The 24,789-nt window shown below is 32.5% G+C and overlaps 1 protein-coding gene and 1 long non-coding RNA gene across 2 annotated transcripts; one reads left to right on the top strand and one right to left on the bottom strand.

Annotated features, from left to right (window-relative positions):
- The first annotated feature begins 6,356 nt into the window (after nucleotides 1-6,356).
- On the top strand, nucleotides 6,357-9,982 carry LOC136063133 (uncharacterized). Its single transcript, XR_010624837.1, has 2 exons — nucleotides 6,357-6,572; nucleotides 9,759-9,982. It is a non-coding gene; the product is annotated as an uncharacterized LOC136063133 (long non-coding RNA).
- A 4,171-nt stretch (nucleotides 9,983-14,153) lies between these two features.
- LOC112015943 (UPF0481 protein At3g47200) lies at nucleotides 14,154-15,536 on the bottom strand. Its single transcript, XM_024048410.2, has one exon. It carries the CDS (start codon nucleotides 15,531-15,533, stop codon nucleotides 14,214-14,216), a length of 1,320 nt encoding a protein of 439 aa, XP_023904178.2. The 5' UTR covers nucleotides 15,534-15,536; the 3' UTR covers nucleotides 14,154-14,213.
- Nucleotides 15,537-24,789: the final 9,253 nt, after the last annotated feature.

The following is a 24,789-nucleotide window of genomic DNA, read 5'->3' as shown; positions in this document are numbered from 1 at the left end:
TTTAACAATCCTACTTAACAAACTTTAATAAAAGGATTTTATTGACTTCTTTTTTTTTCTTTTTTCTTTTTTGAGAAACGATTTTATTGACTTCTTCTAACAAAATAAGGGACTATATTGCCTAAAGTGAAACCTTAGGAATTAATTTAGTAACTGAAGAACAAATGAGTAGAATAAATTGAATTTTAGCCTAAATTTAAAGTAAAAAGGGCTATTAAAAAACGTAGGGGAAGTCCAATAAAGACTATTATTTTATCCTCGTGAAACTTCAAAACTCACATTTTCAAATTTGACACTATTCAAACTCCACACTTTCATTATTGTACTGAACACTTGAAAATTATGCAACACTTGAGAACATTTATAGGTGGGGCTTTGTTTGACACAATAATGAAATTATAAAATATGGGACTTAAAATGAGACATTTAAAAGTATGAAATTTAATCTGACACTAGGATTAAACTATAAGTATTTTTTTTTTTTGGGTAAAATGTAAACTATACCCTTAAAATTTAGGGTATTCAGATTTCATACTTCAAAGTTTCAGAATTTAGATTTCATACCCTAACATTATATTTGTTTTGATTACTATCTCTTCGTCAGTTTTTTTTTTTTTTTTTGCTGATGTGTCTGTTAAATGACACATCAGCATGCCACATGTGACAGTTGCTCCAATGAAGTAATGCCACATGGATTTAACAATTACACATAATTAAATAACTTTTAAAAATTAAAAATTAAAATAAATACTATAGAATATACAAAATTACAAATTAAAATAATATAATATAAATAATTTCAATAATTCTGGGCATTCCAAAATTTTCCAAGAAAATTCAAATTTGCTTTGGAAACAAAGATTCAAAAAAAAATCAGATGAAAAATTAATACCATTGTATGCAATATACATCGCTGTGTAAGATTGTTCAGGGTGTATCATTCCAGTTAGCAGTGTTATGAATTGAAAACCAATTAGAATTAGAGAACCAAACTCGTGTTTACTAAAGTAAGTTTGAAACTGCAGCTAGCCTTGATGTAAATGTCGTGTTTTTGTTCTAATGAAATCTCCATGGCACAAATTCGTTCCCACATCACTTGAAATAGCCAAAACTCATGCTAAAGTGAAATCCAAAACACCCAAATCCCAACTGTCACCACTTGCTCCTATTTGTGAATTTAACAACCTCTACATCATGGAGGGGCTGAGTCTGATGAACGAGAGCATGAAGGTCGAACCGAGTTATGTAGAGGGAGAGCGAGTTAGGCACGTTCAGAGCCACAGTTGGTGATGGGTAAATGGCTGGTGTTTGGTGCATTTTTTTTAGCTTTGAAAATGTATGATTTGAAGGTTTTTTTTTTTTTTTTTTTTTTTCGTTGAGAGACAGTTTTCATTTTCTGGGGGCAAGACTCAATTTGTTCACTTCATAAAATGTTGAAAAGATAAATAATTTAATTTAATTAATTTAATTTTTTTTGGATTTATTTTATTTTTTTGAAAATTTAATTAATGATATGAAATAATTAATAACATGTGTCGTGATTTAATAAGTGACAAGCTGATGTTTCACTTAAACATATCAACAAAGAGCATGACTTAGGTACAGTACTTAAGTGTTATTCCTTAGGTTTCCATTTTAAAATTCAGCTATGTGGATTTTTTCTCATGAGATGAAAGTATATTTTTAATTAAGTAGCTACACGGCTGAATCTGAAAAGGAGAACCTAAGAAATAACACTTAAAGTACTGTACCTAAGTTTTGTCCATCAACAAAACCTTGACAGTGGGGTTAATAATAAAAAAGACATATACAATTAGTGTGTGAAATTCAAATTCTAAAACGCTAAGGTATTCCAAATACCTCCAAACGTTAAGGGTATATTTACATTTGGAATCATAAGTGGAGTTTTTTTTACACAATAATGAAAATATCAAATATGGGATTTAAAATAAGACAGTTTAAAATTATGAAATTTATTCTGATACAAGGGTGAAGTTAACTAGGGTTAGTAGGGTTAGTTAAAATTATGAAAATATCAAATATGGGATTTAATTTTTTAATATATAGGTGGTGTAGTTAACTAGGGTTAGTTGAGTTAAGTTTACTTAAGTAATCCTCAAAAAAAAAAAAAAAGTTTACTTAAGTAATCATGTGCAATGCACATGACATTTTCTCCACATGTCAGTTTATTAGAGTAGTTTATAACCTTAAGTTATAACTGATTTTGTAGCTCAACTTCATCCAAAATATATGTATAGATATAAAATAAAACAAGTCTAGTAATTTATAATGGCAAGTTCAGTTTTTAATCGTAATAACAAGTTAATTAACAATACAATGAAACAATTTCTCAAAAAAAAAAACACACACACACACAAACAGTACAATATATTAATACTCATAGGGCTTGAATCTATTGTTTTACACTTTTACTGTATATATAGTTTGTAGTAAAGTAAGCACCAAGAAGATGAGAGCAACAACTGTAGAAGCAATACTCCAAGGACTACTAAAATAATCACGTCTCAAAGTTGCCTGCCACCTATTCCAAGGTTTCTTATAGAACGCCTTCAAATCTTTGCAGACACGATAAAAATTGGAGTTCATGTCAACATATATCACATTTTCGACAAGACTGTTCACCAAATTTCTAGCTTCATCGCTGTTGCCTAGCAAATTAAGCATGACCCCCTTTCGAACAAGTAAATTCACATCTTTGTTAGTGTTAATAAGGAAACCAAATAGGATAAAATAATCGGTAATGTATGCTTTATCTGAATAATGACATTGCTCCAAAGCCAAAAGGTTTCGGATAATAGTTTCGCTTGAATTGTCTAATGTTAAAGGTGGCATTCTCAAGGCTCCCTTTGTGAATTTTATATCTAATAAGCAACTGCTTGGATCTTTCTTAAACGCCAATCCCGCCTCATGCAATTGGGTTGCAGAATGCAAATGTTTAACTACGTCATTGCCTCTTTTTGGTATCTTTTCGGATGGAGGTAGCCAAAGGTTCTAAGCAAATCGAGAAAGTGTTTCATTTTCAGATGGGGACTATAAGTTATGTGTTGAGTGTTGTAATAATCAAAGTAGTAAAATGCCATGACTTGAATTAAGGACTTGGAGTAGCTTGGGTGAGAGGCAAAGGCATGGTCAAATAGTTTCTCCAAAATAAAGAATGGGAGTTGATTTTCAAGTAAAATCAAGTCAACCTTATAGCACTCGTCAACCATGTTTCTATACGTGCACCATTGTCTTCACTCGTCCAATCATTGAAGAAGTCTCTCCAAAAAAAAAAAAAAAAAAAAAAACCAAAATACCCCTGAAAAACAAAAAAAGACCTAAATACCCCCCCAAACCTAAAAATGACGAAAATACCCTTGAAACCTAAAAAATGGCCAAAATAACCCAGACACCTAAAAATTGATCAAAATAACTTTGAAACCTAAAAATGACCAAAATAACCTCAAAGCCTAAAAATTGACGAAAATAATCCCGAAACCTAAAAATGACCAAAATACCTCCCTAAACCAAAAAAAAATGACTAGAATACCCTTGAAACCTAAAAAATGACCAAAATGCCCTCAAACCTATAAAGTGACAAAAATACCCCTAAACCTTTGAAGTCACCCAAATAAACCCAAAACCTTAAAAATGGAAACAAATAGCCTAAAAACCTCTAAAATTACGAAAAATTCCCTAAAACCCCTAAAACGACCAAAATAGTACCCCTCAAAATGTCTAAAATGACCTACATACCACTAATGCTATAAGATGAACAAAATACACCCAAAACCTCTAAAATTACCAAAATAGGGGTTTAGGGGGTATTTTGGTCATTTGTAATGTTTAGGGAGTATTTTGGTCATTTCTTTGTTTTAGGGGGGATTTTGGTAATTTTTTAGGTTTAGGGTGTATTTTTATCGACTTATAGGTTTAAGGGGCATTTTTGTCATTTTATAGGTTTCAAGGATATTTTGGTCATTTTAAGGTTTAGGGGTTATTTTAGTCATATGTAGGTTTCAGTGGTACTTTGGTCATTTTTTTAGGTTTCATGGGGGTATTTTAGTTAATTTTTAGGTTTTCAAGGTATTTCAATCATTTTTAGGTTTCTAGGTTATTTTGGTTAATTTTCAGGCTTCGGGGTTATTTTGGCCATTTTTAAGGATTCGGGGGTATTTTTGTAATTTTTTAGATTTTGGGGTTATTTTGGTTAATTTTTAGGTTTTGGAGGTATTTTGGACTTTTTTTGGGGGGTTTTGAGGGTATTTTGGTCATTTTTAGGTTTTGGATGTATTTTGGTCAGTTTTTGGGTTTCATGGGTATTTTGGTCATTTTTTTATGTTTTAGGGGTAATTTTTAGATTTCGGGGTTATTTTGGTTAATTTTTAGGCTTCAATGTTATTTTGGCCATTTTTTTGGTTTCGAAAGTATTTTGGTCATTTTGTAGGTTTCGTGGTTATTTTGGTAATTTCGGTAATTTCGAGGTTTTGGGGTATTTTGATCATTTTTTAAGATTTTAGAGTACTTTGGTCATTTACACTTTAGGGGCATTTTGATAATTGGGTGGGTTGGGATTACCCATAATAATTGGGTTGGGTTTGGGTTAGAAGTAATTAGTTAAATGGGTTTTATATTTTTTTTTAGCTATTACATTATATTTTACTAATTTTTAGTGAGGAATTATATTTTATTAATTTGAAGTATTAAATTAAAATATATTAAATTAGTTTGAAGTATTAAATTAAATTTTGTTAAATTGAATTATTAAAAAATATAATTTATTTTATTAATTTGAAGTATTATATTAAATCTTGTTAATTATTAAATTATACTAAATTAATTTGTAGTATTAAAATATATTTACATAATTGGAAGTATTAATTATATTGTTATTCATTAGTAAATTATATTTTATTGACAATTGTAGTATTAAATTTAATTTTAGTGATTTGAAGTATATAAATTATAATATTTGTTAATTTGTAGGATTAAATTATTTTTTTTAATTTGAAGTATTAAATATTATTTTATTAAAAAAAAAGTAAAGAGTTATTACGGTGGGCTTGATTTTCGCCATAACAAGTTCTATTTGTTGGGTTTTGTGGAGCTTAGTTGTGTTTGATCCGATTGACGACCTGACCCAACCCAAAATAATGTTGCATGATTTTTAATGGGAGATTTTCTGAAACTTAGTCCATAGAGTGAAGGCTTAGGCTGATAGGCATGATTTTTGGCCCATTTTGTACCCCATTGTGTATCTTGTACGCAGGAGATAAAAAAACGCAATTTTTGGGTGAATTCCCAATAATATTACCGTCATAATAAGCCTAAGCCTACTCTTTCTTTATTGCAGCAACTTTAAATTTGCTATAATAGATCAAAATGTTGTCACAATAAAAATCTACTAAATTCCCTCTAAAACACTTCGGTTCCCACCAAAATTTTGATACTATACTCTCACATAAATCAAAACATCGGAATTCCCAAACACTTTCTACCCTCACTCTTGTCTCTGTTCCCTCGCCGCTCGAACTGCAGAGCCACCGGCAAAATTTGCCAAATAATATATTTTTCCAAAAAAATTAGGCACGTGGCATGCATTCAAAGTTATTTAGTAAGTTAGACTGTTTTTGAAAATCGAGTTTGGCAAAATCGACTTTGGGCTGGAAAATGAACGTTATAGTGGCGTTTTTTTAGTGCCTATAGCAGCGTTTATAAAAAACGCCACTATAGGGTACCTATAGTGGCGTTTTTACAAACGCCACTAAGAAAAACGTCACTATAGCGTTTATTTTCCAGCCCAAAGTCGATTTTGCCAAAATACGTGGCATGCATTCAAAGTTATTTAGTAAGTTAGACTGTTTTTGAAAATCGAGTTTGGCAAAATCGACTTTGGGCTGGAAAATGAACGTTATAGTGGCGTTTTTTTAGTGCCTATAGCAGCGTTTATAAAAAACGCCACTATAGGGTACCTATAGTGGCGTTTTTACAAACGCCACTAAGAAAAACGTCACTATAGCGTTTATTTTCCAGCCCAAAGTCGATTTTGCCAAAATCGATTTTCAAAAACAGTCTAACTAACTAATTAACTTTGAACTCATGCCACGCACCTAATTTTTTTGCAAAAATATACCATTTGGCAAATTTTGCCCAGAGCCACCACTTTCCCTCCGATCTAGAAAGGGACAACCTCCCTCACTCTCCCTCACACTCCACCGGCCTTGCCTTCTGCCACCGACACCACCACCTACAACAACATAGCCACTACGGCCATCCTCAATCTCCTTCCCTTTCTCTAAGATCTTTCAACACCGATCAACTCTCTTTTTCTTCCATCTTCTTCTTCTTCACACAATTTTCCACGTAAGTAGCTCAGTTTTCCTAAACCTTCGATTTTTTAATTGTGGGTTTTGTTCTGTGTAGGCCTTTGTTTGTTTCTTAGGAAAGTTTTATTCAGTTTTAGTTTTATTTTTCATCACAGGCTTTTTTTGTGTCTTCTGCTATTGTCGATGTTTAGATCCTTTCAGTTGCTGCCGTTTCTGAAAAACCAAAGGCAAGGTATTTAACGCAAGGTCTCTTATTAGAGAGAGATTCTCTGTTTTTTTATACCTAAATTGTTCATAGCTAAACCTGCGAGTTTCATATGATTTGTTTTTTTAGCTGCATTCTATTCTATTTGTTGTGGTGGTTTCATCATCAAAGAATTGGTTGGAGGATTTCAAATATGCACATGAGCAGTTATGTTTTCTATATTGTGAATCAGTAACTTTCAGTATTTCATTTCGACTCCTTGAGAATATTAGTGAAGTGGTAAGAAATATCTGGTTATTGTTTTATCTTTAGATAAATTTTCCGACTAGACAATTAGACTGGAAAAAGTATCCTGTTGGCAGCTGTGCCAATGTTTGTGTTGGAGTGGTTTGGCATGGTTGGGCTGTTGTCAATGAAAAGAAATTGTAGTACTTACAAAATTTTAAAAGCAAGGTGGAGTTTTGATCCAAGATAATATGAATACATAATTTCTCTTTTTAAAAAGTTTGTTTAATTTCAAGCAGAATAACAATTAACAAGTAAAACAAAATTAAAATTTTTTTTTCCAAGCCTGGTAATCATGACTTCCTATAAACTTGTTATCAATATTTATATGTATTTGATTTGTTTCTTTGGGTGTCCATTAAGCATTTTTCCTTTTAAAAGTTTCTCTTACTTTTTTTTGCTGGGTAAGGTTTTATATCAAAGCTGGTCTTTTAGTATGGCTAAAAACATGTACTTAATACAATGCGTTATGGTATAACCGGGGTAGAACCACCTTTATTGTAGGGAAGTTCCCCAAAAAATGTTTATATTCAAGGACAGTCTTTGGCCAAGTATATATGTGATGCATTCCATGGCTTTATCTATTTTTTGTGACCCCACTAAATCCTACGTAGTCTTATCCGTAACTTGGTGTCCCAATGCTAAAATCCTGGCTGGATAGAATTGTTTTATTTCATCAAAGCTATAAGTAGGGACAGAGCCATTCTTCGGCTTTGGGGGACAGTGCCCCCCCCCCCCCCACAACACCCCAAAAAAAAAAAAATGGAAAAAAAAAATTGTTAGGGTCCGTTTGTTTCGGGTGAAAACGTTTTCAGGAAATGATTTTACGGAAAATTGTGTGTTTGGTTGTCACTGAAAATTGGTCAAACTGAAATAATTTCCGGTTGACCGAAAATAATGCAAAAAACGGGTGAAAACGTTTTCCGGTTTCATTTTCACTTCAAATGAAATTTTTCGGAAAACAACTGAGAGAACGAAGAGAGAGAGACAGAGAGAACGACGAACCCAACACACCACGACGAGCCAAGAGCACGGCGAACCCAGACCCAGACCCACGAGCACGGCGAACCCAGACCCAGACCCACGAGCACGACGAACCCAGACCCAGAAGCACGAGCTCGAGCACGACGAACCCATCGCCTTCACCCAGACCCAGACCCACGAGCACGGCTTCACCCAGACCCACGAGCACGACGAACCCATCACCTTCACCCAGACCCAGACCCACGAGCGCGACGAACCCATCGCCTTCACCCAGACCCAGACCCACGAGCACGACGACCCACGAGCACGACGAACCCATCGCCTTCACCCAGACCCATCGCCTCCTCGAGCTCGCCGATCCACGAACCAGACCCATCGCCTCCACGCTCTCTCTTCCTCGATCTCTCAATTGTTTTTTTTTTTTTTTTTAATTTGATTGTTGTTGTTTTTTTTTTTTGGATGAACTGATTGTTGTCGCCGGAATTTATTGTTGTTGTTGTTGTTGTGTTGTGTTTTTATCGCCGGAATCCCATCGCCTCCACGCTCTCTCTTCCTCAATCTCTCAATTTGTTTTTTTAAATTTGATTGTTGTTGTTTTTTTTTGGATGAACTGATTCTGTCGCCGGAATTTATTGCTGTTGTTGTTGTCGTGGTCGTCGTGGTTGTGTTGTGTTTTTATTGCCGGAATTTGTTGTTGAATTGGTTGTGATGTTGAAATTTTTTGTAATAAAATTTGTTTGGATGCTAAGAAAATGTGAAAATTTTCCGGAAAATAGCATTTTTACAATACATCCAAACACATGAAAATATTTTCCACAACAATTTTCATAATTCAACCAAACACTTACAAATATTTTCCTTTTCCGGAAAATAGCATTTCCGGAAAATACATATTTTCCGGAAAACGTTTTACACGAAACAAACACAGCCTAGTGTATAAGCCCAAGAAAATAAGCCCCATAACAAAATCAACAATAAGGAAGTTACAAAATTTAGCCTAATCTACCAATTTTACCAAAAAAAAAAAAAAAGCCCAGCCCTTAAAAATTTTTGAAAAAAAACTATTCTGTGAATTTAAATTTTTGATCCTTCCATCAAATTCCCAAAAAGAAGAAAAAAAAATCCTAAATGAGAGAGACGCTGAACTGCAGCATAACTTGGCAGAAAATTAAGCACACTTCTAGCACAACACATATGACAAAGCTGCACTTCAGCCTCTAAATTTGGTATTTCTATCTCTCTCTCATTTGAGCAGGAGATCTCTATCCTTTCACTTTCTCAATTCCCTAAGACTATCTGAAATAGAGAAGAGAGGAGCAGAGAGCTTAATGCCTCTATCTTTCTCTCTTTATCTATTTCAATAATGACTCATGTTGTTCAGTGAGTCAGTACATTGAGAGATATTTTCTCTCAATAAAAAAAATAAAAAAATAAAAAAAAACTAGTGGATCCAATGGGTCCAAAATTACAGTTTGGATAAAAAAAAAATTCACCTACGTTCCTACAACTATTTAAGTATAGCAATAAATACATGATCCTAGATAAAGCCAAGAGCCTTGTAGCCCAACTGCTTGGCATTAATGTTTTTATTTGAGACAACCAGTGTTCAAATTCCCCCCACCTCCAACTATTGATGTATCAATCAAAATTATATCTAGTGACTAGTTCTTTGGTTTTTTCTAAACACCTATGCCACCTCTTAGTAAGCTTTGAAATTTTAATCTGGTAGCTACAGGCAGCTATCTAGGAAGATATTATATTAAACTAGATAGCTCAACAACACCTTAAATTATCCTGGTTGAGTTATTCAGTATCCCCTTTTTTTTTTTTTTTTTGCATTATAATCATGGTACTTAAAATGATATGATTTGTGGTGGTGGTTCTTAGTCTAACTTGAATTAGTTCAAGTTACTGAAGAGGTAACATGTTTATTCTCATTTCTCTCTTTATTGATTCAGGCCAGGGTAACAAATCCAGTGGAAATACTGTAAAGGGGCCTACAAGGTATGGTATGGGAATTTTTGTTTAGCAAAAAAAGAAGGAAGGTATGGGTATTGTTGAAATTTACAGAGATCCCTTCTCAATTCTATCTTCTCTTCAATTTTGAAGATAATGACAATTTGTTTATGTACTTTCACTCTTTCAGCCATAATTTGAATCTTGCTAATTGCTATCGTCTTAACCATTGGCCAATAATAGAGAGCATGGTCAATATGATGTTCATCACCACTAAACATGGACGAACTAAGATTATCTAAGAAAATCTGTCCTCGGCTATATCCGAGGAGCTTTGTAGTAACTATTGAATGAGCAACGTTCCATCCTCCTTTTGACTTGTTTTTCCCTATTATATAGACCTCCTCCCACAATCTCTTTCTTCCACTTGTTGATCATCCATGCCCCCCTCTGACTGCCCGTCCCATCAGCCGCCTTACCAAACCTCCTGTGAGTTGCAGCAACCAAGACAGCATTGCTCAAGGTTCATTTCTCCATTAATGTGACCAGAACGTCAGTTGTACGCATTTAATGTGGAGGTGACAGTTCCTCCCTGAAATTCTCCTCTACCATGCTTCCTTGGATGGCCCATCATACTTGTCTGTTTCCTGGGGTGCTTAGGGAGGCTACCTTTGATGGCCCGTTACTTCCTCCTCCCATGGTCTTGGTTGGCCAAGGACAGGATTGTCCTCGGTAAAGTTCTTGGGCAATTTGGACTTTCTAACTTTGTCTTCGGACGTTTCTTCCTCCCCGGCATGGGCCTTGGGTTAAATATGAAGTGGGCTAGGATCATCGGATTCTTGGGCCCCACAATTGACTACAATGATCGGGCAAAAACGTACTACCAAAAAAATATATATCAAAAACATTTACAATAATCATTGTATTATTATAATAATACAATGATCTGGCAAATTAAATAGAAAAAATTCATTAAAAAAAATATTTTAGCATTATTTTTATTAAATTTTCATTTTAATCCTTAACAATTAAATTAAATTAAATAAATCCTTTGATTTTTTTTTTTCTTTTACTTCCTTTTGAAATCGGTGTGATATACATGATACAACCTCTATTAAAAGCCATTGAGTATCCATTAATTGTACCAAATAATTAACTTATGTGACATAAATAGCAATGTCAATACCAAGAGATAATTCCTCTCAAAAAAAAAAAAAAAAAAAAAGAGATAAGCATTGCTTAGTCTCCTTTATTTGGGAAACCAAGGTTTTTTAATCCCCATCCATCGTTATAAGATGAACCTACAATACTGAAAAGTGGGTGTCTTTGTGTGGGTGGGTTGACGGTTGACGCAAGTGGCCTGGGTAAGAATTAGTGGTCATTTTTGTTCTTTGAGTGTTGCGTTTGTGATTTTATAGGGGAAGAAAGCCTTATTTTGTGATATTTTGAAGTGAAATATCGGGCTTAAATAGTGCGTTTTAAGTGTTTAACAATCCTACTTAACAAACTTTAATAAAAGGATTTTATTGACTTCTTTTTTTCTTTTTTTTTTGAGAAACGATTTTATTGACTTCTTCCAAAATAAGGGACTATATTGCCTAAAGTGAAACCTAAAGAATTAATTTAGTAACTGAAGAACAAATGAGTAGAATAAATTGAATTTTAGCCTAAATTTAAAGTAAAAAGGGCTATTAAAAAAACGTAGGGGAAGTCCAATAAAGACTATTATTTTATCCTCGTGAAACTTCAAAACCCACATTTTCAAATTTGACACTATTCAAACTCCACACTTTCATTATTGTGCTGAACACTTGAAAATTATGCAACACTTGAGAACATTTATAGGTGGGGCTTTTTTTTTTTTTAAAGAGAAAGTATAGGTGGGGCTCTGTTTGACACAATAATGAAATTATAAAATATGGGACTTAAAATGAGACATTTAAAAGTATGAAATTTAACCTGACTCTGGGAGTAAACTATAAGTATTTTTTTTTTTGGGGTAAAATGTAAACTATATCCTTAAAATTTAGGGTATTTAGATTTCATACTTCAAAGTTTCAGAATTTAGATTTCATACCCTAACATTATATTTTGTTTTGATTACTATCTCTTCGTCAGTTTTTTTTGCTAATGTGTCTGTTAAATGATATATCAGCATGACACATGTGACAGTTGCTCCAATGAAGTCATGCCACGTGGATTTAACAATTACACATAATTAAATAACTTTTAAAAATTAAAAATTAAAATAAATACTATAGAATATACAAAATTACAAATTAAAATAATAAAATATAAAATAATTTCAATAATTCTGGGCATTCCAAAATTTTCCAAGAAAATCAAAATTTGCTTTGGAAACAAAGATTCAAAAAAAAAAAAAAAACACATGTGACAGTTGCTCCAATGAAGTCATGCCACGTGGATTTAACAATTACACATAATTAAATAACTTTTAAAAATTAAAAATTAAAATAAATACTATAGAATATACAAAATTACAAATTAAAATAATAAAATATAAAATAATTTCAATAATTCTGGGCATTCCAAAATTTTCCAAGAAAATCAAAATTTGCTTTGGAAACAAAGATTCAAAAAAAAAAAAAAAAAAAATCAGATGAAAAATTAATACCATTGTATGCAGTATACATCGCTGTGTAAGATTGTTCAGGGGTGTATCGTTCCAGTTAGCAGTGCTATGAATTGAAAACCAATTAGAATTAGAGAACCAAACTCATGTTTACTAAAGTAAGTTTGAAGCTACAGCTAGCCTTGATGTAAATGTCGTGTTTTTGTTCTAATGAAATCTCCATGGCACAAATTTGTTCCCACATCACTTGAAATGACCAAAACTCATGCTGAAGTGAAATCCAGAACACCCAAATCCCAACTATCACCACTTGCTCCTATTTGCGAATTTAACAACCTCTACATCATGGAGGGGCTGAGTCTGATGAAAGAGAGCATGAAGGTCGAACCGAGTTATGTAGAGGGAGAGCGAGTGAGTTAGGCACGTTCAAAGCCACAGTTGGTGATGGGCAAATGGCTGGTGTTTGGTACATTTTTTTTAGCTTTGAAAATGTATGATTTGAAGGTTTTTTTTCTTTTTTTCGTTGAGAGACAATTTTCATTTTCTGGGGGCAAGACTCAATTTGTTCACTTCATAAAATGTTGAAAAGATAAATAATTTAATTTAATTATTTTTTTTTTGGATTTTTCTTTTTGAAAATTTAATTAATGATATGGAATAATTAATAACATGTGTCATGATTTAATAAGTGACAAGCTGATGTTTCACTTAAACATATCAACAAAGAGCAAGACTTAGGTACAGTACTTAAGTGTTGTTCCTTAGGTTTCCTTTTTAAAATTCAGCTATATGGATTTTTTCTCATGAGATGAAAATGTATTTTTTAATTAAGTAGCTACATGACTGAATCTTAAAAGGAAAACTTAAGAAATAACACCTAAAATACTATACCTAAGTTTTGTTTATTAACAAAAACTTGACAGTGGGGTTAATAATCAAAAAGACATATACCGTTAGTGTGTGAAATTCAAATTCTAAAACGTTAAGGTATTCTAAATACCTCAAAACTTTAAGGGTATATTTTACGTTTGGAATCATAAGTGGAGTTTTTTTTACACAATAATGAAAATATCAAATATGGGATTTAAAATAAGACAATTTGAAATTATGGAATTTAGTCTGATACAAGGGTGAAGTTAACTAGGGTTAGTTAAAATTATGAAAATATCAAATATGGGATTTAACTTTTTAATATATGGGTGGCGTAGTTAACTAGGGTTAGTTGAGTTAAGTTTACTTAAATAATCATGTGCAATGCACATGACATTTTTTCCACATGTCAGTTTATTAGAGTAGTTTATAACCTTAAGTTATAACTAATTTTGTAGCTCAACTTCGTCCAAAATATATATATAGATATAAAATAAAACAAGTCTACTAATTTATAATGGCAAGTTCAGTTTTTAATCGTAATAACAAGTTAATTAACAATACAGTGAACAATTTCTCAAAAAAAAAAAAAAACACACACACACACACACACACACACACAAACAGTACAATATATTAATACTCATAGGGCTTGAATCTATTGTTTTACACTTTTACTGTATATATAGTTTGTAGTAAAGTAAGCACCAAGAAGATGAGAGCAACAACTGTAGAAGCAATACTCCAAGGACTACTAAAATAATCACGTCTCAAAGTTGCCTGCCACCTATTCCAAGGTTTCTTATAGAACGCCTTCAAATCTTTGCAGACACGATAAAAATTGGAGTTCATGTCAACATATATCACATTTTCGACAAGACTGTTCACCAAATTTCTAGCTTCATCAAAAAAAAAAAAAAAACACACACACACACACACACACACACACAAACAGTACAATATATTAATACTCATAGGGCTTGAATCTATTGTTTTACACTTTTACTGTATATATAGTTTGTAGTAAAGTAAGCACCAAGAAGATGAGAGCAACAACTGTAGAAGCAATACTCCAAGGACTACTAAAATAATCACGTCTCAAAGTTGCCTGCCACCTATTCCAAGGTTTCTTATAGAACGCCTTCAAATCTTTGCAGACACGATAAAAATTGGAGTTCATGTCAACATATATCACATTTTCGACAAGACTGTTCACCAAATTTCTAGCTTCATCGCTGTTGCCTAGCAAATTAAGCATGACCCCCTTTCGAACAAGTAAATTCACATCTTTGTTAGTGTTAATAAGGAAACCAAATAGGATAAAATAATCGGTAATGTATGCTTTATCTGAATAATGACATTGCTCCAAAGCCAAAAGGTTTCGGATAATAGTTTCGCTTGAATTGTCTAATGTTAAAGGTGGCATTCTCAAGGCTCCCTTTGTGAATTTTATATCTAATAAGCAACTGCTTGGATCTTTCTTAAACGCCAATCCCGCCTCATGCAATTGGGTTGCAGAATGCAAATGTTTAACTACGTCATTGCCTCTTTTTGGTATCTTTTCGGATGGAGGTAGCCAAAAGGTTCTAAGCAAATCGAGAAAGTGTTTCATTTTCAGATGGGGACTATAAGTTATGTGTTGAGTGTTGTAATAATCAAAGTAGTAAAATGCCATGACTTGAATTAAGGACTTGGAGTAGCTTGGGTGAGAGGCAAAGGCATGGTCAAATAGTTTCTCCAAAATAAAGAATGGGAGTTGATTTTCAAGTAAAATCAAGTCAAACCTTATAGCACTCGTCAACCATGTTTCTATACGTGCACCATTGTCTTCACTCGTCCAATCATTGAAGAAGTCTCTCCAGAACAACTCAAGAATGAAGATGGCATCCATTGTAATAATCTTTACTAAATGATCACTGTCAAGGTGGATGGTCTCAGCATAACAACATCGAATGCTTTCTTCATTCTCCTTTATAATCCTCACTAAATCCTCCAAGGTTATATCAAAATTCTCAACACGTTCAATGAAATACTTGAGATATCTCAATTTGCGTTGTTCCATGGTATGCAATTTGTCATTGGCATCATGGTGAAAGGGCCCTATTGAAATAACCTGAGGAGTGTAGTGTTCTTCCTTCAATTTGCGAAGATAATCAGGAACCCTATAGATGCAACTCTCAAGTGATACAGGGGACTCCAAATGTTTTAACATTTCTTGAATTTCATTTACCACATGTGTACATTGATGTTGAATTTCAATTGATGAACTTGCTCCCCTTCGAATTTCTGTCTTTGCTGACTTCATTTTTTCCATCTATAAACTTCACTCTGATTTTCCTGATGACAAAACAATATTCACTAGGATTATAAATATTAAATAGATAGTTCCCATTATTCACTAGCTTTAGGGAGCTTAGTTGCCCTTTGAATTTCATGCTAGGAAGTAAGAACCTCTTCTTGAATAAAAATTTAAAATAAAAGTAATCTTAACAATGCTCCTCAGCGTTAAACATGATTACCACATATCATGGTCTACTCAGCAAGCATTTCTTATTGTATAATGTAACATGTACAGCTTGTGCGTGTTTGTGTTTTTTTATAGATAAAACTACAAAAATCTCCTTGAAGTTTATTGGAGCTTACATTTCGAATCTTTTAGTATCAAAATCCACTAGTTTCCTCCTCCTTTAACATATTTAATATATTGATCTTGCATTTGCATTAGTTCGTACAAAAATTCCTACCTATTTTAGCATTAAAAAAAAAAATTTATTTTACATACTCACTTTTCAAAACACGACATAATAGATTATCTATTTTATATTATATTTTATTAAAATATCAATTTTCTTAATCTTTTTTAATTGTTTTTCTTTCTTCGCACATAATAACCATTATTCACTCTCTTCCTTCATTATTGAGATACATAAAAAAACTAAACAACTAAATACATGAATATTGTAAGTATAAATTTACCATCGTAAACTTGTAAATTTACACAATTATATATATACTGATGTAGGACATTTTTAGGCAAAATTATGTAAATTCTACACATTTTTCTATTATACACGGACTAATATAAATGCTCACTAACCTCCTTTAGCTAAACATTCACATCAACTCATGTAAAACATTTCGTCTATTTTAACATAAGAATCTATTTTTTCTATTTTACATACTCGCTTTTCATAACACCCCATATTAGATTATCTCTTTTACACTACATTACATTAAAATATCAATTTTTCATAATTTTTTTTAATTATTTTTCTTTCTTCACCTACAATAACCATCATCCACTCTCTTCTTTCACCTTTGGGATATATAAAGAAAATATAAAAAACTATATGCAAAATGAATAGTTCAATATAAATTAATTTACACAATTACTATGGCAACTTTGCAAATATACACATTTTTAGCTCGACTTTCTAGGTGATTTTGATGGTTAAATGTGTAAAATTAATACCTCTTTTTATTTTGCATTGATTGATGCAAATGCTCTATTTGTTAAAATACAGGTAAATTACATCACCATCTAACCAATAATTCAAAATAAACTCTAATTTACCCTACGTACAGAAATAGGTTTTTGTCTTCCCCTAACTTTTTTTCCTAACTCAAGTAACTCAAGTAAATTACAATTATGAAAAACCATTGATGATGTTGATAATAACATCAACAAAAACTCATAATAATCTATCTATGCATGAAAGTATGAATTAGCCCCTTATATTAGTTATGGAGTTGCTAGCTAGCGGCATTTATTATCTTAGCCAAGACTTAGGAGTTAGGACCATTGGAGGGCAAAAAAGAGTTGTTAAGATCAATTTCCAAGATAATTCCCAAAAGATAGCATCTAACTATCTCCCCCCACCACCCCCCCACCCCCCTCAAAAAAATACAAAATGATCACTGTCAAGGTGGATGGTCTCAGCATAACAACATCGAATGCTTTCTTCATTCTCCTTTATAATCCTCACTAAACCCTCCAAGGTTATATCAAAATTCTCAACACGTTCAATGAAATACTTGAGATATCTCAATTTGCGTTGTTCCATGGTATGCAATTTGTCATTGGCATCATGATGAAAGGGCCCTATTGAAATAACCTGAGGAGTGTAGTGTTCTTCCTTCAATTTGCGAAGATAATCAGGAACCCTATAGATGCAACTCTCAAGTGATACAGGGGACTCCAAATGTTTTAACATTTCTTGAATTTCATTTACCACATGTGTACATTGATGTTGAATTTCAATTGATGAACTTGCTCCCCTTCGAATTTCTGTCTTTGCTGACTTCATTTTTTCCATCTATAAACTTCACTCTGATTTTCCTGATGACAAAACAATATTCACTAGGATTATAAATATTAAATAGATAGTTCCCATTATTCACTAGCTTTAGGGAGCTTAGTTGCCCTTTGAATTTCATGCTAGGAAGTAAGAACCTCTACTTGAATAAAAATTTAAAATAAAAGTAATCTTAACAATGCTCCTCAGCGTTAAACATGATTACCACATATCGTGGTCTACTCAGCAAGCATTTCTTATTGTATAATGTAACATGTACAGTTTGTGTGTGTTTGTGTTTTTTTATAGATAAAACTACAAAAATCTCCTTGAAGTTTATTGGAGCTTACATTTCGAAATCCACTAGTTTCCTCCTCCTTTAATATATTTAATATATTGATCTTGCATTTGCATCGGGTCATACAAAAACTCCTGCCTATTTTAGCATAAAAAACAATTTTTATTTTTTTATTTTATATACTCACTTTTCAAAATACAACACAACAGATTATCTATTTTATATTATATTTTATTAAAATATCAGTTTCCTTGATTTTTTTTTTTTAATTGTTTCTCTTTCTTCGCACATAATAATCATCATCCACCCTATTCCTCTATTAGTGAGATACATTAAAAAAAAATAAAAAATAAAAAATAAAAACTAAATACAAAATGAATAGTGTCAGTGTAAATTTACTGTCGCAAACTTGTAAATTTATACAATTATACACGGACTCATATGGGACATTTGTAGGCAAAATTATGTAAATTCTACACATTTTTCTATTATACACCTACTAATATAAATGCTCACTAACCTCCTTTAGCTAAACATTTACATCAGCTCATGTAAAACATTTCATCTATTTTAGCATAAGAATTTATTTTTTCTATTTTACATACTCACTTTTCATAACACCTCATATTTAATTATCTATTTTACACTACGTTACATTAAAATATCAATTTTTCTTGATTTTTTTAATTGTTTCTTTTTCTTCACATACAATAACCATCATCTACTCTCTTCTTTCACCTTTGGGATACATAATAAAAGAATAAAAAACTATATGCAAAATGAATAATTCAGTATAAATTTACACAATTACTATGGCAACTTTGCAAATTTACACATTTTTAGCCTGATTATCTGGGTGATTTTGATGGTTAAATGTGTAAAATTGATACATTTTTCTATTTTGCATTGACTGATGCAAATGCTCTATTTGTTAAAAAACAGGTAACCTACATCACCATCTAACCAATAATTCAAAATAAACTCTAATTTACCCTAGGTACAGAAATAGGTTCTTGTCTTCCCCTAACTTTTTTTTTCCCCTAACTCAAACTTTTTTTTTCCTAACTCAAGTAACTCAAGTAAATTACCAATTTATGTAAAATCATTGATGATGTTGATAATAACATCAACAAAAATTCATAATAATCTATCTATGCATGAAAGTATGAATTAGCCCCTTGAATTAGTTATGGAGTTGCTAGCGGCATTTAGTTTAAAAAGAACCAAAACTAAATATCGTTGTCATTTTATTATCTTAGCCAAGACTTAGGAGTAGGGACCATTGGAGGGCAAAAAAGAGTTGTTAAGATCAATTTCCAAGTTAATTCCCAAAACATAGCATCTATAACTATCTCCCCCCCAAAAAAAAAAAAAAAATTTCCATGTGATACAACATAATTGGCTGTAAGGAAAAATAAAAAAAGGGTTCAAATAACCAATGGTAGCTGTTTTGTTTTTTAATGAAATTAACTACACGCCACTTTTTTGACTAAAAAACTACATGCTAGGTGAGTCCTAGTTTATCTTATATATTTAATTAGGTTATGCATTAAACACTAGCCTAATAAAACCAAACCAACCTGACCTCTCGAGTTGGTTTTCATGAATTAGGTAGGGTTGAAATTTTATTTTGAGTCTTGGGTTGAGTTGGATTCAGGTTGATCATTTTTTTACCCATCTAACCATCTCTACCCATCACATATATGAGTTTATTTTATTATCTTGTTTTCATTTATTTTGGTTGTTTAAGAATTATTTTTTATGAATTTAATTAAATTATTTAATGTAATTCTTTATTTTTGATGAATTTGAACATTTGCAATATAAATTAGGTATATTATGTGAATTATAATGATTAATTATTAAAAAAAATTAAATAATTAATGAAAGTCTAATTTTTTTATAAGGTGTGAAACATGTAATCACAATCCACCAGTTCAACCCACTCAACCTAACCCATGTGGGTTAGTTAAGTTGATCTTTACACATGTGATAGGTTAGGTTTGGAATTTCTTAACCTAAAAAGCTTGAGTAGGGTCCAAAAAATCCTCCAACCCCACCCACTAATTGACCCATGTAACATTCTTATACTTAACCAAAATTTATTATCTATAATAATATATACAAAACTGAAGATGTTTAAATTTTGGTTAATCTTTTAATATTGTACCAGATAAATTTTAGAGACCTCACTATAAATGTAAAGTTATAAATATATATGTATATATATATATATATATATATATTATATATATATATATATATATATAATTGAAAGAGAAAGTGAAAAATAGGAGAAGTGTGATTATTTTGATATGGATGAAACTGTTATTTTCTGAAAATAAAAGAACTAAAATATAGCATAGCATAGCATAGACAATATCTTTTTTGGCTTACATCAAGTGAGTGTTGAAATTAGAGAGATTTGGACTCGAAGTTCTCCTTATCAATAGAACTAGAAAATGTTAGTGATGCTCAAGATTCTTGGTTATGAAAAGTTATCACAACTTAATTAATTTGAACTCTAACAAAAACTGGCGAAACACATATTAAATCATTACAGATAATAGAGAATGGAATAACTCTTCAGACAGAGAGAGAGTATAGTACCTTCTAAAACAATATAACTTTGTTATGCCACTGAAAATGAAAGGAAGGCACCAAACACCTTTACTCTGGCCACTTTGGTAGAAGAAATCTAAATTTGATGTGTCTTAATCCAAACTATCCCATAAATGAATTATATATAAAAGCAACAAATTTGCTCCCTCTTTTTACACGTAGGTCCCATTCTCTCTCTTTATCTCTTCTATTTCTTGCTTTTTCTTTTTCTTTTGTCTTCAAATGATATTAGTATTTAATTCTTGCCTTTTTCTTTTCTTTGTCTACAACGATTCTAGTCGTGAGTTTCAATGATCCTTGCAGACTCTAACACAAATACCCTACACAAATTAGCTAGATTGCCAACTCTTTGGGGATCTCCTTCATTTTCGCGTAGAAATACACGTCTATAATAAGGGGATCAAATTGAATAAGTTCTTTTATATAGGTTTATACAAAATATGAAAGTTTGAGAAGCCAAATAAGATTCATCCAGAGCAATTCTTAGGTGCTTCCAAAACACGGAGAATGGTGCTCCCTCCTCTCACATTCATGGTGGGGTCCACTCGTTAAATTCATAATGAGGTCCACCATGAATGTGAGAGAAATGAACACCATTTCACTATACTTTGAGACTACCTAAGAATTTTCCTTCATCTAGATGCAACCGCACGCGCGCGCGCGCGCACACACACACACACACATATATATACTTTACTCCACTCCCCCTTCCTCTACCTCAATCCAAACAAACATGAATCACGGAGGAGTATCGAACCTGTAAAGTTCAAATTAACTCTGAAAATGTTTTTGCAAGAAAGAGGTGTATAAATTATTAGCAACCAAGAAAAAGAGATCTAGAAGGTATTGCACCGAGACCAAAAGGATGAAGATTCTCGTTTTTCACGTGTACAAAAATGAAAACTGCCCGACAGACCTTAAAGCTTTAGCTTCCTTTAGTAAATGAAATGAAAATATGCTTTAGAGTACAACCCAAACAATAGATGAATTGGTTATAAAGAAAAGAACATCTTTCTTAATCTCTTCGAAGTTCAGAGACCTGTGTGAGTTGGAGCATCCAGTACTGCAAGCCCCACCAAGATAATAAGAGCCAAAAGTAAAATAAAGGCGAAACTACACTATTGGTCCACGAAGTTTACCCTATGAGCGCAATTGGTCCTTCAAGTTTAAAGTGAGCACAATTAGTCCCTTAAGTTTTAAAACTGAGTTGTATTAGTCCTTTTACTAACTGCTGTTAACAGTGTTACTTACATGACTAACGGAACAATGACTTAACATTTTTTTAAATGATGTGGCATGTTTTTAATTAAAAATTAAAAAAAAAAAAGTTTCCATGAACAATGAAATTGAAAAATCATGTTGACTGGATTAAAAACAAATCTAATATTTGTTTAACAAAGGCACGGCAGAGATAGTAGTAACACAGATTTAAAATCATACGAACTGTTAAATAATTTTTTTTTTTAAAAGCATTTAGGGTGTTCTAGATAGTAGAAACACAGATTTAAAATCTTTTAGCATCACCAACAACAATAAAAATAATTTTAAAAAAGAGTTGCCGCAAAATAATTTTTTGACATCAATCAAATAGTTGTCGCATACCCAAGGGTGTCCAAGAGACTGACTAACTTGACCCACCCAAGGGATCCAATCGGATTCAAACCAGACTCGATCAAATTCGATGGCTGTGGAGGTCGATGACAAGTCTCTGCCTTCAAAACCCAACTCTAGCGGGTTGATCAATGATGACCCAAGTACAATCTAGCTAGATCTACCAGATTCAATGAGATCTAATCTAAACTAGAGCTCACCAGATCTTCTCCATTATTCGTCTCTTTCTACCAAGATCTCACCCGATTGTGCCATTTTCTGTTGTTATCTCACTGGGTCTTTAGAGTTTTTGGATTCTCCTATTTCTCCCGAATCTGATCGCCACCTAGTGATTATCCAATCTGTTCAGTCTGATCTCCTTAATGGTTAGCGATAGGTATGGTTCTTCTCAGCCTGATCTGATTGCGATGGAAACTCCATTTGAGTTCTTGTGGCTGTCAATCTTTCGCTTCCCCTTCTCTCTCTCTGTCATGCCTTTGTTAAACAAATATCAGATTTATTTTTAATCCAGTCAATATGATTTTTCAATTTCATATAACGTGGGAATTTTTTTTTTCTTTTTAATTTTTAACTAAAAACATGCTACATCATTTAAAAAAATGCCAAGTTATTATTCCGTTAACCACATAAGTAACACTGTTAACAGTAGTGACTAAAAGGACCAATACAACTTAGTCTTAAAACTTAAGACACTAATTGTACTCACTTCAAACTTGAAGGACCAATTGCGCTCATAGGATAAACTTCGTGAACCAATAATATAGTTTCGCCTAAAATAAAATAGAAAAATTTTGGAGTGGTTTACACCCTTTGAATTCGCTTTGGGGTACTACTACACTCACCCTGGAAAGTTTTATTCACACATACTAAAGAATGCCTTATCAGTTATCTCTCAATATGGAATTGAAGAGCCTGTAATAGTTGCTACTCAGAAGAATCAGACCTCATTTCCGTCAATCACCAAAAAGTTGCTACTCACTCAAACCCGTTCAACTCTCTCTGTGGAAGTTTCTCACAGACAGCAACATCGATCTTGTCATTGGATCTGTTTCTCTACGAGATAAGCCGCCGTCAACACAGCCCAGTCACGACTACTATCTCTGGTCCGCAACCACAGGTATGTCGTATGCTACCAGTGCCACACTGTTTGTGGGTTTGAGAATCACCATGGCTACCTCTTCATCGCATCGTTCGTGGGTTTAAGATCATCACCGCGCAGCAAAAGCAAACCTTCAACGGCAACGAGATGGACCTACCTAGCTTCGTTCTACAGATGCGGCTACAGAAATACATGTGTTGCCTCAATTGCAATATTTGCAACAAGCACAATCCAAGTGCACGTGAAGATGGAGTTTATTAAGGACACGCGGCCCATCAAACAAAACACTTGGATTGGGCGGGCCGCCCATGTCTAAATGAGCAAACCACTTCACCAAGGACTTGGGCTTTAGGCTTTACCAAGTCATTCTCCAAGTGGGGGCCATCATTCCAAAGTTTTATTTTGTTTTAATTTTTTTTTTTTTAAATTGCTCTTTACTGTGTTACAAGGTGCCAAAATATATACATATTTTTTCAAAAAAAAATTGCCTAAAATATAGTTTGTTTTGTCAATGGTGTAATTCTATGCAAAGAATTGACACAAAATCCTATTTACTCAACAGTTTTGCTATGCCAACCAGATATAGTGTCATATTTGTGACACAAGATCATGTCATGTCAATCGAGCAGCATAGGTGCCACACTAAGTTATACATTCAAGACCTTTCAAATTCAAGCTTTTACCTTTAGTTTGAGAGGGTGTTAGATATATTATGGCCTAAATGACTCAAATCAATCGTAGGTCAATGTACTTGTAAAACAAGCATATTAACCTTAGGTTAGTCTATGATTAGCCTATGGATAGACATATATTCTCTAATATATAAATCCTACATTGGGTTTATTGTAACATAAGTGCTTAATATAATATAATATGTAGCCGTTAAGAGCTTTCTCATTGTGGACACAAGTCGTTAGGCTGAACCACAAAAAACTTTGTGTGTGTGCTTTCTCTATCATGCTTCCGCTTATCATTCAATCATCTCACAAAATCACACAACAACTTTCACAATAATGTTTTTCAAAAAGATAAGAGAAATGAGAGAGATTGTGAAGTAGATAGAAATAACTCTACTTCTACCACCACTCATACTCACTATGGCACAAACACACTTTTGAGCTGTTGTATCTACTTCAAACTAGAGCAATAAATATAGAATGTGCATTTGATAGAACTACTTGTTGGGAGTTGGAAGTTGGTTCCTTCTTGCTTCACCCTTTGGGATTTATAATGGATTAAGAAAGCTTTTATTATCCGTCTCTCTAAAAGGGTCATCTCTCTAAAAGGGTTTAGGGTTTTGCATGGTGGATTTTTTAGGATTAAAAATGGCAACCTTGAGTTTTTTTCTTGGTTGGGTAATAGGATTGATTATTTTACTAGTCTAGAAAAATACATATTTTAAAGAGCCCTTTAGGATTTTTTACCATCTTCTCTATCAAATAAAAATTTACAAAAATATACTTAAATTTCCTACATCATCATAAAAGATCAAATTACCCAAATAAAATAATTAAATTTAAGTTTGAATATAATCAATGACAGAAAAAATTATTTAATTATGAACCCCTTAGTCTTGATATCTAAATATCTAAATATTTTTGTTGAAAATACTGTAGATAAAAAGTAAGAGTTAAATAAAATAAGT

Source organism: Quercus suber, unplaced genomic scaffold (genome assembly GCF_002906115.3).
Source record: "Quercus suber isolate HL8 unplaced genomic scaffold, Cork oak 2.0 scaffold_488, whole genome shotgun sequence".
NCBI classification, from domain to species: domain Eukaryota; kingdom Viridiplantae; phylum Streptophyta; class Magnoliopsida; order Fagales; family Fagaceae; genus Quercus; species Quercus suber.
The sequence above is the reverse complement of the archived record's forward strand: the minus strand, read 5'-3'. Positions and strand labels throughout refer to the sequence as shown.